The sequence below is a fragment of the Lampris incognitus genome, chromosome 17 (genome assembly GCF_029633865.1).
Source record: "Lampris incognitus isolate fLamInc1 chromosome 17, fLamInc1.hap2, whole genome shotgun sequence".
NCBI lineage: Eukaryota > Metazoa > Chordata > Actinopteri > Lampriformes > Lampridae > Lampris > Lampris incognitus.
In genome coordinates, this window is record NC_079227.1 from 12,942,101 (window position 1) to 12,959,684 (window position 17,584).

A 17,584-nucleotide genomic window follows, 5' to 3' on the forward strand; every position below is an offset into this window, starting at 1 on the left:
GCTGTGACCCCCCCTTGTGCAGCAATAACTGCAACTAAACGTTTCTGGTAACAGTTGATCAGTCCTGCACATCGGCTTGGAGGAATTTCAGCCCATTCCTCCATACAAAACAGCTTCAACTCTGGGATGTTGGTGGGTTTCCTCACATGAACTGCTCGCTTCAGGTTCTTCCACAACATTTCGATTGGATTAAGGTCAGGACTTTGACTTGGCCATTCCAAAACATTAACTTTATTTTTCTTTAACCATTCTTTGGTAGAACGACTTGTGTGCTTAGGGTCGTTGTCTTGCTGCATGACTCACATTCTCTTGAGATTCAGTTCATGGACAGATGTCCTGACATTTTCCTTAAGAATTTGCTGGTATAATTCTGAATTCATTGTTCCATCAATGATGGCAAGCCGTCCTGGCCCAGATGCAGTAAAACAGGCCCAAACCATGATACTACCACCACCATGTTTCACAGATGGGATAAGGTACTTATGCTGGAATGCGGTGTTTTCCTTTCTCCAAACATAATGCTTCTCATTTAAAACAAAAAGCTCTATTTTGGTCTCATCCGTACATAAAACATTTTTCCAATAGCCTTCTGGCTTGTCCACGTGATCTTTAGCAAACTGCAGATGGGCAGCAGTGTTCTTTTTGGAGAGCAGTGGCTTTCTCCTTGCCACCCTCCCATGCACACCATTGTTGTTCAGTGTTCTCCTCATGGTGGACTCATGATCATTAACATTAAATGTGATAGTGTGGCAGGATGAGGAAAAACACAGGAGACAAAGGCGAGTTTGAACTTTATTCCTCAGCTCCAAAACCAAACAAACAGGGACAACCTTGCACCAGAAAGCCCGGGAACGTAAACCACGCCCCCAGCTCACAGCCCTGCTGGGTGAGAGGCATAGCCCCTAGTGTCCGCCACAATAGAGGCCTTTAGTTGCTTAGAAGTTACCCTGGGTTCTTTTTTGAGCTGGCTGACTTGGAGTGATCTTTGATGGTCGACCACTCCTGGGGAGGGTAACAATGGTCTAGAATTTCCTCCATTTGTACACAATCTGTTTGGCTGTGGATTGGTGGAGTCCAAACTCTTGAGAGATGGTTTTGTAATCTTTTCCAGCCTGATGAGCATCAACAAGGCTTTTTCTGAGGTGCTCAGTAATCTCCTCTGTTCTTGCCATGATACATTTCCACAAACATGTGTTGTGAAGATCAGACTTTGATAGATCCCTGTTCTTTAAATAAAACAGGGCGTCCACTCAAACCTGATTGTCCCATTGACTGAAAACACGCGACTCTAATTTCACCTTCAAATTAACTGCTAATCCTAGAGGTTCACATACTTTTGTCACTCACAGATATGTAATATTGGATCATTTTCCTCAATACGTTATTACTCAAGCAACAAGTAAAGAAAGTTTTAAAAAGCAGCTTAAGAGGTTATTTTTGGGTACAGGCATACACAATGTCTAATACAAAACTTTTTATATTTTTATTCTAATATGTAGCTCAAAGCAGGTGGTAGGAGTAGTCTGTGACAGATGCTATTGCAAGTGTGTGTGTGGGGGGGTTATGTGTTTGGCTTCTTTATTAATGCTGGTTTAATTGAGGTGGGTGGGATGGGGTGGGGGATGAATTCAATTTAGTGATGCAATTGTGTTCATTTATGTAAGCATGCATGTGAAAGCATTTGTATACATGGATGTTGTTGTAGGATGTTTTTAATGTGGACCCAGGAAGAGTAGCTGTTGCCTTGGGTAACAGCTAATGGGGATCTAAATAAACATAAACATAAATAAATAAATGACTAAGTATAATATTTTTGTCTCATCTGTTTAATTGGGTTCTACTTTTAGGACTTATGTGAAAATCTGATGTTTTAGATCATATTTATGCAGAAATATAGAAAATTCTAAAGGGTTCACAAACTTTCAAGCACCACTGTAATTTATATTGATAGTAAGAGTATTAGTAGTATATACTAGCAGTGATAGCAGTAGCAATAGCAGCAATAGTTCTAGTAGCATTTGCAGTTGTAGTAGTCGTCACAGTAGTAGTAGTAGTAGAAGCAGTAGTAGTATATATAATACTGGTAAGGTTAGTAGAAGTAGTAATAATTAACTGTAGCCATGTAACATTTTTAAAAAACACAGTAGCAACAATGCCAGTAGCAGTATTAGAAGTGCTAACAATGGCAGAAATAGTAGTAACAACAACAGTAAAAGTAGTAGTAGTAGCAGCAGCAGCAGCAGTAGTAGTAGTAGTAGTAGTAGTAGCATCAGTAGTAACAGTTTTTATTTTAAGAGGGAGAATGAAAAAAGGACAGGGTCTTACAGTGTGGGAGGCTGGGTTAGGGGTGAAGTTAAGGGTGTGGCTAAGATGGTTAAGTCCCGCCCCTCGCTGTGCATCTCTTAGGGCTGCAATTTGCTGCTCTGCAGCCTGAGTCTGCAACTGGAGACGGTGGGCGTGGCCAGCCTGGAGCCCCAGGGCTTTGTCCAATACACTGACAGCTCTGTCCTTAAGTTTTATCTCATCCATCTAAACAGGTAGACAGAGACAAATGGGCCGAGAGGCAGACAGACAAGTAGATAGACGGATGACCAGATAGACAGACAGATAGAGAGACCAACAGATGGAAGACATATAGACACACAGATAGAGGAGTGGAGGGCCAGATTAGACAGGCAGACAGAAAAACAAGCAAATAAACAGACGAAAGATTTTTAAAACATACAGAGAGGCAGACAGAAAAGGAGAGTTAGTGTCACTGTTTTCAAATGTGGACATATTGTGCTGTTAGACAGTCTACGAATGGACATAATTCATACCACAAGGTTTTCTTTGGAGTCTCTCATGAATTAACGTGTAGCTGTCTTCTCTTAAGTAACTTTAAGTTAGACTCTTCCAGTAGCCACTAATGGCCGGTGTGTTCAGTGTGTCCAAATCTGACCAATCTCTTTGTCCATGTCAGCCAGTTCTCAACCCTTCTGTGTGTCACTACAAGTTGATGGAATCTGTTTAATTTCATATAAAAGCTGTTATAGGCACTCAGTGAATCTTTATCAAAAATATTCTTCTCATGTCTTGACAAGTGCCAATACATGAAATGCTCTGGGCAAAAACACCTGTGCAGCATGCCTTCTACTTCAGATCAATTAACACGACTCAACCAGCCGGTGAAAACCTCCAGAAATGACGGAAACTTGTGATTTCAAAAAGATGGCGTTGCTCAAATTATGGCAATCTTCCTTACAAATAGGCACCCTGTGTTGCCTCCAGCTTGGTTGGGCCTACAGACACAACTGGCCGGGTCTGTGGGTGGGAAGCCGGATGTGGGTATGTGTCCTGGTTGCTGCACTAGCGCCTCCTCTGATCGGTCGGGGCATCTGTTCGGGGGGGGGGACTGGGAGGAATAGCATGATCCTCTAACACGCTATGTCCCCCTGGTGAAACTCTTCACTGTCAGGTGAAAAGAAGTGGCTGGTGACTCCACATGTATCAGAGGAGACAGGTGGTAGTCTGCAGCCCTCCCCGGATCGGCAGAGGGGGGTGGAGCAGCGACCGAGATGGCTCGGAAGAGTGGGGTATTTGGCCGGGTACAATTGGGGAGCAAAACGGGGAAACATCAAAAAAAGAAGAAGAAAAAGAAATAGGCACCCAAACAGCAACCTTGAGGATTGTACTTGTCTCTGCCTGATTCACAAACTGATTGCCTTTATCTGAATATCAAAACCCTTCTGTAAGTTAACATGCAGCTTCTCACATTCAATTGCCATCTCATCTCATCATCAGCTGCTTCTCCGTGGTCAGGTCACGACATTCAATGGTCTTTTATAGAACAGGACTTAAAGAAAAGAAATCCATGAAAATGTCACATGAAGACATCAGAGACTGCATCAAAGTGTGAGTCCAGCTTTGAACACAGCTACAATCATAAATACAGAGAGGGAGGGAGAGAGCCGAAAGATACATAGACACAGACATACATACAGATAGACAGTCTGGACAGAGTGTTAGTAGATACATAGAGACAGACAGACAGACAGAAACAGAGTTTGACGGCTTGCGCTGTCTGTCCTCTAAGGGTTGTCTCTGCTGCTTGGTTGTCTCCTTCTTTCTCTCTAGTAACTTGTCTCCCTGTCGATCTGTCTCCCTGTTTGTCTGTCAGTCAGTCTGTCTACCAGCCTTTTTCTGTATCTATCCGTCTTCCTCTTTTTCTGTCTCATTGTCTTTCTGTCTATCAGTATGTCTGTCAGTTTGTATATCTGTCTCCTGGTCCATTTTTGCCCAACTCCCTGTCTGTCAGTATTTGCGGTACCTGTTGTAGATCTCAGCCATACTTTCTCAGGAATCAGGAACATTTTGTCGTTTCATTTCATGTACGCAACAACATATAATTTCCCCCAGCCCACAGCAGTGCAACACAAAGACAAAGACACATATCCAAAAATTACAAGAACACATTCATCAAACTACAAAAAAATATCACTGTCCAAGAGAACATACACAGGTTGACTGTCAGAACTGCCGGTCTGCACGGGCTAGCAGTTAGCCTCAGTTCTCTCTGCTTTTTCACAACAAGACAGTAAGCATCCTGCTTATGTCCCTATGTCACTACATTGTTAGTTACTCATATGACACCATACCACATGGTTCTTTTTTTTTCTTTTATGCTTATAAAACATGGTTTTAATAAATAGTCTTAGAAACTGGAAACTAATCTTATTTTTTGAACTCAAGCTAATTTTGTTAAAACAGAATAAAAAAAAAACCTTTCGTATTTGTAGTTGGAGTTTTATAGAGTGTGTTGTGCATCTGAACTAAGACACACCAGGCTGATTGACAGGTCAGATTGGAAGTGTTTTCACAGGGAAGACTCAGGGAGCTTATTCAGGCTGAAGGCCATGAAAAAATACACTGGAGGGCTGCAGAAGGTCTTCAATTCAACAGAGACGATGGTCGAGGTTTCCTTCAGGCAAATGTGAAAGGGTGCATGAGTCTGCATGGACTAAGGTCAGAAACGTTCCAGGGAGAGATGGGAAACTTGACCCCCGTCAAAATTATTATTCTCGTTAGAAGTGAAGGTCGAGTGTGAAGAGATTTAAAGACCAGTAAAGTGGGTCTTAAAAGTCTTTACCCAATACTTATTCAAATGCAAGTGCTGCTAGCTTTGGCATTGCTTCGACTTCCGGTTCTGGTTGCCTGCTGTGGTTTGTTTGTTTGTTTGTGGCTCTGTTTACTTTTTAACTTATAAAAACTCGTTGATACCCTCTGGATTATTTTAATTAATTTCATGGTTTGCCTGTTTTATGGACTTTTACCCTATCAACAATTGTATTGATGCGCTGCATTCCTGGTGAGAACCATGTGGACTCAACCCTCAGCTGATGGCGCTAATGACAAACTTCACTTTCTTTTCTGTGAACATCGACCAGCTGGTTTAATATTACTATGCCTTGCTAGGACTGCCCAAAAGCAATAAATGACATTACTAACCTCAAGGATGATATCGACGGCTCTCGGACGAACTCCGAAAAAAGGATTCTCTTTTATCCGATTTTGACACCGCAGCCACACAGTCCAAAACGATCTCAGTTATGAACTAAGCCATCTCTGATAGCATCCTCTGGGACCCATCACCTCGTTGCCGGCCCTCCTACTGCTCCACTCCCAGCTCACAAGTGGCAGTCAGCTGTGGCAAGAGGGAAAGACCCAGAGCAGCCTCACCACTACCCATAAACCTCTCATGTCAGTTTACCATGTTATCGGCTGATGCCATGGCTCACCCTGTTGATGCCCCCGTGGCCGATACTCTTCCCCTGGACAATGTTGTTCCTTCCAACGTGGAACCTGTCCCTGCTCCTCCTCCCGCTCCCGCTGCAACCATGGGTCCTCCTGCACCGTCCTCCCCAGCATTCAGGCAGGTTGGCTCACTCCCAGTTCCAATACTACTTCCTCAGGCCAACAACATTCATCCCCTCCCAAGACAGTCCTTGAACTGCTACAATGCTTCAACTACACACAACATATCAACTTACCCACTCACAGCCGTGGCCACATCCTGGATTTGGTCTGCTCCACTGGTCTCACAATATATAAACTCTCCAGCCTTAACCTCAACATCTCTGACCATGTAGCAATCACCATGGACATTGAAATCTCTATCCCCATCCCAAAAGTCAAATGCATAATATCCTTCAGAAATCTCAAATCTATCTCCCCCTCAGCTCTTTCTGCCTCTCTTGCCAGTCTGGCTCCCCTCCCCTGCTGTCCGTGAATCCCTCTGATCTTGTCAATTATAATGACTCGCTCTCCTCCTGTCTTGATCAGCTGGCCCCCATTAAAACTAAAATAGTCTCAATCACACACTCAGCTCCCTGGTATACTCCTGAGCTCCATCAAATGAAATCCTGTAAGCGCCAGTTCAAAAGACTTTGCAAGAAAACTGGTTTAACAGTGCATCTCCAAGCCTACACAGACTACCTTCAATACAAAGACGCTCTCATCACAGCCCGGTCCACCTACTACTCGCACCTCATACACTCTGGCTCCACCAACCCCAAGGCTCTCTTTTCCACAAAAAAAAAACTTCTCAAATCCAGTGATAATTCCCCCAATTCCTTCCCAGTTAACAAGTGCAATGCTTTTCTTTTCTTTTTCCAAACTAAAAAATGGACACCATCTACAGCAACCTGACACCCCCCCCCCCAGCCCCTGTCAAAGTTCTCCTGTTTCCCCAAAGGAGCTGTCCAACTTTATGGTAGGAATGAGAAGACCCACTTGTGTTTTGGATCCCATCCCATCCTATCTTGTTAAGGACTGTCTGGTTCAGCCCCCATACCCTTAAACTGGATGCTGTCACCTCCACCCTCAAAAACACTGGACTCAACCCTGAAATCATGAGCAACTTCCAGCCTATCTCTAATCTCCCCTTTCTGTAAAAAATACTGGAATGTGCTGTTGCCTCCCAACTCAAAGCTCACCTCATCTCTAACGTCCTGTTCAAACCATTTAAAGCTGGTTTCCGCTCACAGCACAGCACAGCACAGAAACAGCCCTCCTTAAAGTCACTAATGACCTCCTCCTCTCTGCAGACTCTGGCCACCTCAGCATTTTCACCCTCCTTGGCCTCACTGCAGCTTTTGACACCATCAACCACACCATTCTTCTCTCCCGTCTTGAATCCTCCCTCAGCATCACCAGTACTGCCCTCTCCTGGCTGAAGTCATATCTCACCAACAGACAACAGTTCCTCAGCATCAACAACTGTACCTTCTTCGCCACTCTTCTGTCTCAAGGTGTCCCCCAGAGTTTGGCGCTTGGTCATCTCCTGTTCATCCTTTACATGCTCCCCCTTGGTAACATCATACATCATCATGGTCTCCACTTCCACTGTTACACCGATGACATCCAGCTTGACATCTCCACTAAATCCATCACCACTACAACTTAGTCCAGTCTGACCAACTGCTTAACTGAAATTAAATCATGGATGCAAGCCAACTTCCTCAAACTAAATTGTGATACATCTGACATGATCCTCATCGGTCCCAAATCCCTTACCAAAACCACTCACAATTTCTGCCTTACCATTGATTACTCCACTGTTTCCCTCCCCACACATCCGCAACCTTGGAATTATTTGACAGAAACCTCTCCTTTTAACACGTCAGTCAAATCACCAGAACTGCCCTTTTCCACCCAAAAAACATAGCTCATCTCTGCCCATCACGCTCCTTCTCTGCTGCTGAAACCTTGATCCATGCCTTCCTCACATCCAGAACTGACTACTGCAGCAGCAGTCTCTACGGCTCATCATCCAAAGTCCTAAACAAACTTCAGTACATCCAAAACTCTCCTTCCTGCCCGTTCACCTACTCCCGCTCCGGTGACCACATCACTCCTGTCCTCCAGAACTTCCACTGGCTCCTTGTCCCACAACGGCCTCAATTCAAAGTCCTTCTCCTCACTCACAAATCCCTCCATAACCAGGCCCCCTCCTACCCCACCAACCTGCTCCACTACCATACTCCTTCCCGCAGCCTTCGCTTTTCCAACATCAACCTCCTGTCTCCAAATGTAACTTGATTGATTGATTGACCACACAGGACGAAGCACTGGACCTGGGACGACAAAGCATTCTCCATTGCTGCCCCCTTCCTCTGGAATCCCTCCCCAAACACATCAGAGACTGCACCGATCTGTCCATATTCAAATCATTAATCAAAACTCACCTCCTCAGAATTGCTTTTAATGTGTGATTGTGTTTTCTGTTTTTGGTGTGTGCTTTTATGTTTATTTTACCATATGTAAAGTGTCTTTGAGTGCTTTGAAAAGCACTGTACAAATAAAATGTGTTATTATTTTAAATATAAAGTGAAACAGATTCAAACAGAGAGGTAGTGGATATATAGAGATCTGCATTTTATGAGCTCCTTCAGTAGATATCAGCTTGCTGAGGACTGTGAGTCTGAGCCAAGTCTTTGGGGCAAGAGGCATCAAGGGCCTTCAAAGAACAAAACCACTCTGCCGACCCAGCTCCTTTGTCTCCGAATGCAGAAATCTAGAGGGTTTGGGGGGAGGTTGAGAGTGGTGTCAATCACAACCACTCAGCAACCCCTCTTGATATTTACTAGTCATATGATGCTTGAGAAAGGCAGACCTTCTTCACATAAAACCTTTTAGGTGTCACTGAACAGGGGTGGAAGAAAAGTTCCTCTACTTTCCCCCTTGCTGACCACAACAGCTCAATGGTTTATCTCCATGTGTGTGTGTGTATCCCCAATGGTTTATCTCCATCCCCACATCTTTTCCAGCCCGAGTCTGCCCAACTTTTTGCCTAGACAGGGTAACTGAGCATGAATAAAGCATGAAATGTTTACCATCCCTTTTCCTGCAGTCTAATTGGAGGACATACTTAGGGAACAGATATCAAATTCTCCTCTTAAATCCTTTTTTGATTTGGTTTTCCCTGAGAGAGAGCAGGATGGGGTCCGGCCCAGACTGGCAACCTGGCAATTCTGGCAGATGCCAGAAGGGCTGGTGATTTTTTTTTTGGCTGATCTGGCTAACCCATCCTAAAAAAGGCAAAATATGTATACAAAAAAACATATATAAGCCAACATAGGAGGCATTCAAATTGGCCAAATCATCAGTCCAAGACCCATGATTTGCTCCAATTTCACAAGGTGGTGAAGAGCTGCCCCTGCCAAAGTGGATTGGTCAACATCAGGTAAAAAAAAAAAGAAAAAAAGAAAAGATTAAAAAAAGGGGGGGGGGACAACAACACAGGAATTCATCTGTAGGGTATAATCAAAATTAATGACTCTGCCTGGTGTGAAACATTTACCTTGTTAGCAGACACCATACAATTTGTAAGATGTACGGGACAGATGTCTGCCCCTACCCACTGTGTGTGTGTGTGTGTGTGTGTGTGTGTGTGTGTGTGTGTGTGTGTGTGTGTGTGTGTGTGTGTTTTGAAAATGTAGTTTATGCATCTAAGTCGTGTCCCATTTGTCCAAATGCACAGAGGGGTATTTCATCTGAAATTTATGCTCTGATTATTCATTTATTCATTATCCAAACCGCTTATCCTTACTCAGGGTCGCGGGGATGCTGGAGCCTATCCCAGCAGTCATTGGGCGGCAGGTGGGGAGACACCCTGGACAATCCGCCAGTCCATCACAGGGCCAATACACACACACACATACACACACACACACACACACACACACACACACTTAGGGACAATTTAGTACGGCCGATTCACCTGACCTACGTGTCTTTAGACTGTGGGAGGAAACCCATGCAGACATGGGGAGAACATGCAAACTCAACACACAGGACGACCCCCAAGGTTGGACTACACTGGGGCTCGGACCCAGGACCTTCTTGTTGTGAGGCAACCGCACTAACCACCGTGCACCACTGTGTCACCTGTTTCAACCTCCATGCATCTAGTAAATCTAATTGAGTAACTATTCTGCCTAAGCTACCAGATGACTGAATGTGTGGTTCCTCACTTGTCCTGTCCATGGTGAAATCAATGGCGCAGTTCCAATCCCCACCTATGATCAGCTGCCCCTGACCATACTTCTGCAGCTCATTCCTCAAAACACTGAAGAAGGTTCTGTTATTTGCTCGCATGACTTCTCTTACCATTGTTATGCCGATGACACCCAGCTGATCTTGTCCTTCCCTCCCTCTGACACACAAGTAGAGACACGCGTTGCTGCGTGCTTGACTGGCATCTCGGAGTGGATGGCGACACATCACCTGAAGCTCAATCTGGACAAGACAGAGCTGACGTTCCTCTCGGGGAAAGGTTGCCCGCACCGAGACTTGGCCATCACCGTTGACAACACCGCAGTGACGCCAACTCAGACTGCGAGGAATCTGGGTGTGATCCTGGACGACCAACTGCCGTTTGCTGCAAATGTTGCATCGGCTGCTCGCTCCTGCAGATTTCTCCTCTATAACATCAGGAGGATTCACCCACTCCTCACCGACGAGACGGCAGAGGTGCTCATCCAGGCTCTGGTCACCTCCCGGCTGGACTACGGCAACTCCCTCTTTACTGGCACCCCAGTATCGGCCATCAGACCTCTGGAGCTTGTTCAGAAAGCTGCAGCTTGTCTGATGTTCAACCGCCCTAAGTTCTCCCACACAACTCCCCTTCTCATGTGCCTACACTGGCTCCCAGTTTAAGACTCTGGTGCTAGCCTACAGGGCAGTGAAAGGAACAGCTCCTTCCTATCTCCAGGCCATGGTCAAGTCCTACACCCCCGCCCGACCACTTCACTCTGCTGCCTCAGGACACCTGGTAACCCCATCGCTCAGAGGCCCCTGCTGCCGATCGACCCGGTCACGGCTCTTTTCTGTCCTGGCCCCACAGGGGTGGAATGAACTCCCCACTGATGTCAGGACAGCGGACTCGCTGCCCATCTTTCGGCGCAGGTTGAAAACTCACCTCTTCAAGAACTACTACTCTGTTACTTGCTCTTAGCACTTATTGTATTCACTCATTTAAAAAAAAATCTCTTTCTTGCACTTTTACTTTAGCACTGGTTTTGCTCTTAGATGCTTGTTTAGAGAGAAGACGCACTTATGACCTTTGACGACTAGTAGTTCTCCTGATTTCTACATTAAATGCACTTATTGTAAGTTGCTTTGGATAAAAGTGTTGGCTAAATGACTGTAATGTAATTTAATGTAAAGGAAGGCTAATTTACCAGCCCCCTGAATTGAGGCATATAGTACATTGACCAAACAGAAAAGGCACCCTTCAATTTCTACCCTTACAATCAAACACCTCGTCTTAACTAACTTCACAGATGATACAATTCTTGGATTAGTTCTTTTAGTTAGTAACACTGCTAACCCGCCAATAAAGTTGGTGCCATGGCTGAGTACATATGACCCCTCCCACCACCGCCCCCAGTCTATCTCATTAGTTTGGTCACTATGAGTTTCCTGCAGATAAACCTGCTCTGCGTCCGGGTAGCGTAGCGGTCTATTCCGTTGCCTACCAACACGGGGGTCCTGGTTCGAATCCCAGTGTTGCCTCAGGCTTAGTCGGGTGTCCCTACAGACACAATTGGCTGTGTCTGTGGGTGGGAAGCCAGATGTGGGTATGTGTCCTGGTCACTGCACTAGCACCTCCTCTGGTCAGTTGGGGCGCCTGTTCAGGGGGGAGGGGGAACTGGGGGGAATAGCGTGATCCTCCCATGCACTACGTCCCCCTGGCGAAACTCCTCACTGTCAGGTAAAAAGAAGTGGCTGGCGACTCCACATGTATCAGAGGAGACATGGTAGTCTGCAGCCCTCCCCAGATTGGCAGAGGGGGTGGAGCAGCGACCAGGACAGCTCAGAAAATAGGGTAATTGGCCATGTACAATTGAGGAGAAAAAAAACCCTGCTCTGATTATAATAAAATGAAATAACAACACAACACGTTGTTATTGGAATGAATATAGAGACAAAAAGTGATTCATTGGTTCTTGCTGGGATTAGAGCAGCCATGTGGTACTACTAGTTGTACACAAGGATATCTAAATGGTTACATCCAATTTGTGTTTAAGCTCAGCTACGTTTTGTGTGGCGTGTTGGTGGTTGGCTATGTGATGATTGGGTAAAAGGTCAGCTTTTTTTCTTTCTTTTTTTTAAACCTTGGAAGTGGGCCAGTCAAGGCTTTAAATACCAGGGCCGAATGTTGGCCCTCATCCGGCCCTGGATACCTTCCTCAGAGAGTTTTGAGACACATATCCGACACTGGCACCGTGTTGGCCAATTTCTTATAGGCCATCTGGAAATCATATTAGCTCAGCAATTTGGAGATTTGATTCGGGGGAGACGGCTGTCATTGAACTGAAGTCATATATTGCGACTGCTCACTCCAAACAAAGTACTGAATATTGTAGTCACGCTTTAAAGAGCCATCTCCCAGTGCGAGAGACTACTTTTCCTCAAGTAAGGGTCCTGACAAGAGTACCAGTACATGATGTTACTTTAGACATGAGTCCTCGTGGTCTTCCGGGTCAGCATGAATTATTTAGATGTTGAATAGAAGCATCTTCATGAAAATGAGAATCGTCAGCTCCTATCTAAAATACTTCCTCTGGACAAATGTAAAGACTCAGAGCTGACATTCAACTGTCACGACCATATTCAACATGGAAAGAGGGTCTCATTTTTAAAATAACTCGTCAACATTTTTCACCGAATTAAAAAAAAAAATACAACCCCAATTGATCAACCAGTAACTGTAAATCTCTAGAGTATCTGGTCTGTAAAAGTTGAGGACTATCCATGAAAAAGTAATATCATTGGGATTTATTCTGTGGGCTTTAAATCACAGAGAAATGCAACTCTTTCAGACTCCTCCACAGTAAAATTTGACATCTACATCCATCCACAGAGAAGCTACAAGCTATGATCCTTAGAGGAGCCCCTCAAACATAAATATCAAATAAAACAATTCACTTTAACTAAATCAAAGGCTCTTTCACCATCTCTCTTTTCTCATCTGTATCTATGGCTCTCTTTCTCCACACTCTCTTTATCTCTCAGTATGTGTCTATCTCTCGCTGCCTGTCTGTGTGTCAGTCATATGTGTGGAGGTCCAGTCTGAATGGAGACAGTGGTACCAGCCTGATCTCACCCATGACTGCCTCTCTGTCTCCACATGAAGCCAACATCAGTGTCTGTGTGTGTATATGTGTATGAATGTGAGAGTGTTTGTGGCAGGTGTATTGTGTACGTGTTCTATGCGTGTGTCTTTGTGCGCACACGTGCGTGTGTGTGTAGAGTGGAAACGCCAGGTTCTGGAAGTAAACATCCCATAGTCACCAAAAGGGAATGTGATTATTAGCTATAATGTATTACCAGTACATGACATACTTACTGTGAGCAATGGGGTTGTGAAATGTTGGCATATACTCCTGTTGAAGCCATAAGTCGTTCTTATTTCAACTTCATTTCAAAAAATTTTGCTTTTTACAACCAAATTCATGGTGACGCACTACACAATCCACAGTCCTTTACTAAGTTCTATCAATCAGAGACATTGCTGTTACCATGGAGATGTAAACTGCTCCGAAGCTGAGCAGGTGGAAGAATGTAATGATGTAACGGCATCCATGATGTATTTTCTCCCCAATTGCACCCGGCCAATTACCCCACTCTTCCGAGCCGTCCCGGTCACTGCTCCAACCCCTCTGTCGAGCCAGGGAAGGCTGTAGACTACCACATGCCTCCTGCGATACATGTGGAGTCGCCAACTGCTTCTTTTCACCTGACAGTGAGGAGTTTTGCCAGGGGTCCGTAGCGCATGGGAGGATCACACTATTCCCCCCAGTCCTCCCTCCCCCCGGAACAGGCGCTTTGACCAATCAGAGGAGGCGCTAGTGCAGAGACCAGGACACATACCCACATCCGGCTTCCCACCCGCAGATAACATGGGGATTCAAACCGGCGATCCCCGTGTTCATAGGCAACAGAATAGACCGCTACACTACCCAGACACCCCTATGATATAGATTTTTTTTTTTTTTAGGGATGAAGAGAAGACACATCATAAAACCCAACATTATGTACAAGAAACAATTAAAGATTAAAGACACCCAATCGCATAAACTGAATGAAACTGAGTGAGAGTCAGGGGAAAGGGACTCGATTCCATCATTTCCAATGGGATAGGCAGTTAATCGCCTCTTAAAAGACATAGCACACTGCGTTGTACCTTTGTCTTTTTCTGTTTTTCAAATATATTTTTTGCTTGGGATCAACTGTTATATGACCATGATTAATCTGCAGCAGGTTCATTTAATACTTTTCAGAAAATGAAAGTTACTTCTGTAACCTGGAAAAAATGGGTGGTTACTTTTCAGCTCTATTGTGTAGCATTTTTCTGTGTATTGTCACATCATTTTAGAACTGATATACATTTCAGTTTACTATAATTTAGATTTTAATTCCATATGTGTGTGTGTGTGTGTGTGTGTGTGTTCGTGTTTGTTCGTACCAGTCTACGGATCTCTCTCTCACAGTCTCTCTTGATCCTGACCAGTTCTTCCTGGTGTTGATGATGAGCTGTTCTAACCTCAGCTGCTCTGGCCTGGCAGGCCTGCTGAGCAGATGCCAAAGCTTCCTCCATGCTCCTCTTGGCTCCTCTCAGCTCAATGATCTCCTGTTGGAGGCGACAGCGCTCAAACTCCCACCCCCTCCGTGCCTCCTCCCGTGCCTCAGCCAGCAACGCACACCTTACCTGGAGATGTAAGAGCGATGGAGAAAGGTGGAGACAAAAGGGGGAGAGAACAGAATAGAACACACAGGTTAACAGATTTTGGAAACTGAGTCTGTCATAAAAGATAATAAGATACAGCCAGGATGACAGAAATACTGGATAATTATCAATACAAATACAAAAAGGCAAAGAGAGCAGAAAACATGACGTCAAAAGTAGCATATCATCATTAAAAGCATACTGATGATTGTTTGTGAAAACACCATATCTGTTTGTCGTAGATGCGCAATACCACACTATTGGCCATAAAATACTCTTAGATCACTTTGAGAACTATGTATGAGTCTGTGGCTTGGCTTTTCCTTGGCTAAAGCCCAATTTTCATGATAATGTTACCTCTAAATATGCTACATGAACTTCGGTGTTCCCCAGGGCTCAGTTCTTGGGCCTCTGAAATTCTCTATATACATCCTACCTCTTGGTAAAATTTTTTGCAGTTGAATCTATCGATTCAGTTTCCTAGTTAGCACTAAACTGTCCTGCTGATGGGAACATATTGCAGGCCTCCTAGACAAACAGACAGGCACACAGACAGATAGACAGGTAGGCAAAAAGGCAGAGACAGGTGGGCAAGCAGACAGACATTCTTGATATTAACACAGACTAGATAGATGAGTTAACCTTGTCAGTGGATCCATCCCTCAGAGTTAGCACCAATCCGTTGAGTCGTTGGATTTCTCCATCTTTAATTTTGATGACTCTCATCAGTTCCATCTCATGTTGTCGTAATAATGTCTCCCGAGTGACTGCCAATTCCTTTTGTTTCTCTTCATGGAGTTTGGTTTTCAGCTCTGTCAAGGCCACAGTGGCTCTGTGGTGTTCAGCTTTCAACTCCTGGGTCTTCTCTCGCTCTAGACGACTGACCTGAGAACAGACACACAGGCAGAGAGATAGACAGTCAAGCAGGCAGAGAGAAAGACAGACAAGCAGAAAGACAGTAGGATAGGCTTATCGAAAGATGAGGACATACTATATTAGTTGTCTTTTTTGTGTGCTATGATTTTTGCCTCGACTGTTATGTTCTGAGTCATAATGGTAGGAGTAAGAGTAGTGGGAGTAAAAATAGTATTAGTTGTTTTAACAATAATAGCAGTAGTATAAGTAGTTTTAGTGGTGGAAGCAGTAGAAATGGGAGAAGAAGCAGTAGTAATAGAAGTTAAAACAATAGTAATAATAGTAAGTAATAGTAATAATATTAGTAGTAGTGTTTGGTAGTTGCAGTTCCAGGAGCAGTAATGGTGGCAGTAGTAGTAACTGTAATAGTCATAGTAGTAGTATAGATAATTGTAGTAGTGGTAGTAGTAGCAGTAACTGCAGGAGTAGTAATTGTAGTGGTAGGAGTAGTAATTACAGTAATAGTAGCAGCATTAGCAGTATCTTAGGTAGATGTACCTGTATCAGTAGTACCAGTAATTGTGGTAGCAGTGGTAATAGCACTGGTACTAATTGTGGGAGTAGTAATAGCAGCAATAGTAGTAGAAGGAGGAAGAGGTGGAGGAGTAGTAGGCACGCTAGTAGAAGTAGTAGCAGTGATAATATTAAAAGTAGTAGTAGTAATATTTTTAGTGGTAGTAGTAGCACTAATAGTAGTAGCAGCAGATGTAGCAGTTGCAGCTGTAACAGTAGAAATAGTACAAATAATATCAAGAGCAGTGGTAATAATAGCTGTAGTGTGAGCGTTGCAATTTTCTTTACCTTGTTTTTCTCTTGTTGTAGTTCTATTTGGATGTCTGTCAGTTTTGCTCTCAGCTCCTCATTTGCTGCTTGGAGGGTTGCCATGGCGTCGGCGCGCTCCCCCTTGCCCCGCCCTCCCGCCCCTCTTTTAGACATCCCCCCACCTCCCCCCTCAGGGCAGTGCCCCGCCCCCAACACAATCAGTCCTTCTGTCGGCCCACCTGTCACTGAGAGTCCACTACATGTCTTTCACCTGTGGAAACACACACACGCACACAGTTTCCCCATAGCTAGCGTCTGGAATTTGTTCGACTTCAGAAACCGCTTTTTTGAAAACGAGACAAACAGAACCAGATGACATGGCAGTGCATTTTTATTCAAATCAGCAGCCCAAAGAAGATGGTCTTGTTCAAGACAAGATGGCTGCCATAGAATTGTTTGAACTTGTTGAAATGAAAACAAGCATGGTGTTGGTGAATTGCTGCTTTCCAGTTATGCCAAAAATGCTGTAACCACAAGATAAGTGCACATGAACAGCTAGACAATGTAGAAATCACTAGTCAGAATGTCAGGGTTTTCTTTTAACATCAACTTTCCAAGCTGTGACGCTTTGGACATCAGCGGTCAAATACATGATGGAATGAGAGAAGGTTGTGCCTGACGTAACAAATGAAATCCTAGTTTATTTTTATTTGACTTGATTGATACGCACAAGAAAGAATGCAGCATTTCTATGTATTTGGGCTCCAAAACCTCTTCTCTGAGGTCACAGCATCCATTTTAATGTTATTTCTGACCTACAGCCCCTGAACACGCAAGTCTTATTTTCAACTTCTGAGCTAAGTAGGAACTCTGGAGGAAGATTTAAAGTCAGCATATGAGCCTTACCCATCACTCACTAAAAGCATCATGAGTGCCAGCAATCACTCGGCTTACTTACTGTCAGTCCACCAGCAGCCATCGCATAGGGTAGTGGTTCAGTTCAACCGTACTGCTGACACGACCTGTCAGTGTCCAGTAGCCTAATAAGACTGCAGGGGAGACGTAACGTTGCTGCTTTGACATGTCATTGCTAATTTGCAGAAGAGTTAAAGGAATAGTTTGGATTTTTTTTAA

At 44.3% G+C, this 17,584-nt stretch overlaps 1 protein-coding gene across 1 annotated transcript in view; it reads right to left on the reverse strand.

Moving 5' to 3' along the window:
• Positions 1 to 16,624, reverse strand: part of jakmip3 (Janus kinase and microtubule interacting protein 3) — a 59,388-nt gene extending 42,764 nt beyond the window's left edge. The window contains exons 1-4 of the mRNA XM_056296602.1: positions 16,490 to 16,624; positions 15,416 to 15,658; positions 14,513 to 14,755; positions 2,326 to 2,529 (exon numbers count right to left, since the gene is read on the reverse strand). Coding sequence (XP_056152577.1) covers positions 2,326 to 2,529; positions 14,513 to 14,755; positions 15,416 to 15,658; positions 16,490 to 16,624 — 825 coding nt within the window. The remainder of the gene's footprint in view (positions 1 to 2,325; positions 2,530 to 14,512; positions 14,756 to 15,415; positions 15,659 to 16,489) is intronic.
• Positions 16,625 to 17,584: the final 960 nt, after the last annotated feature.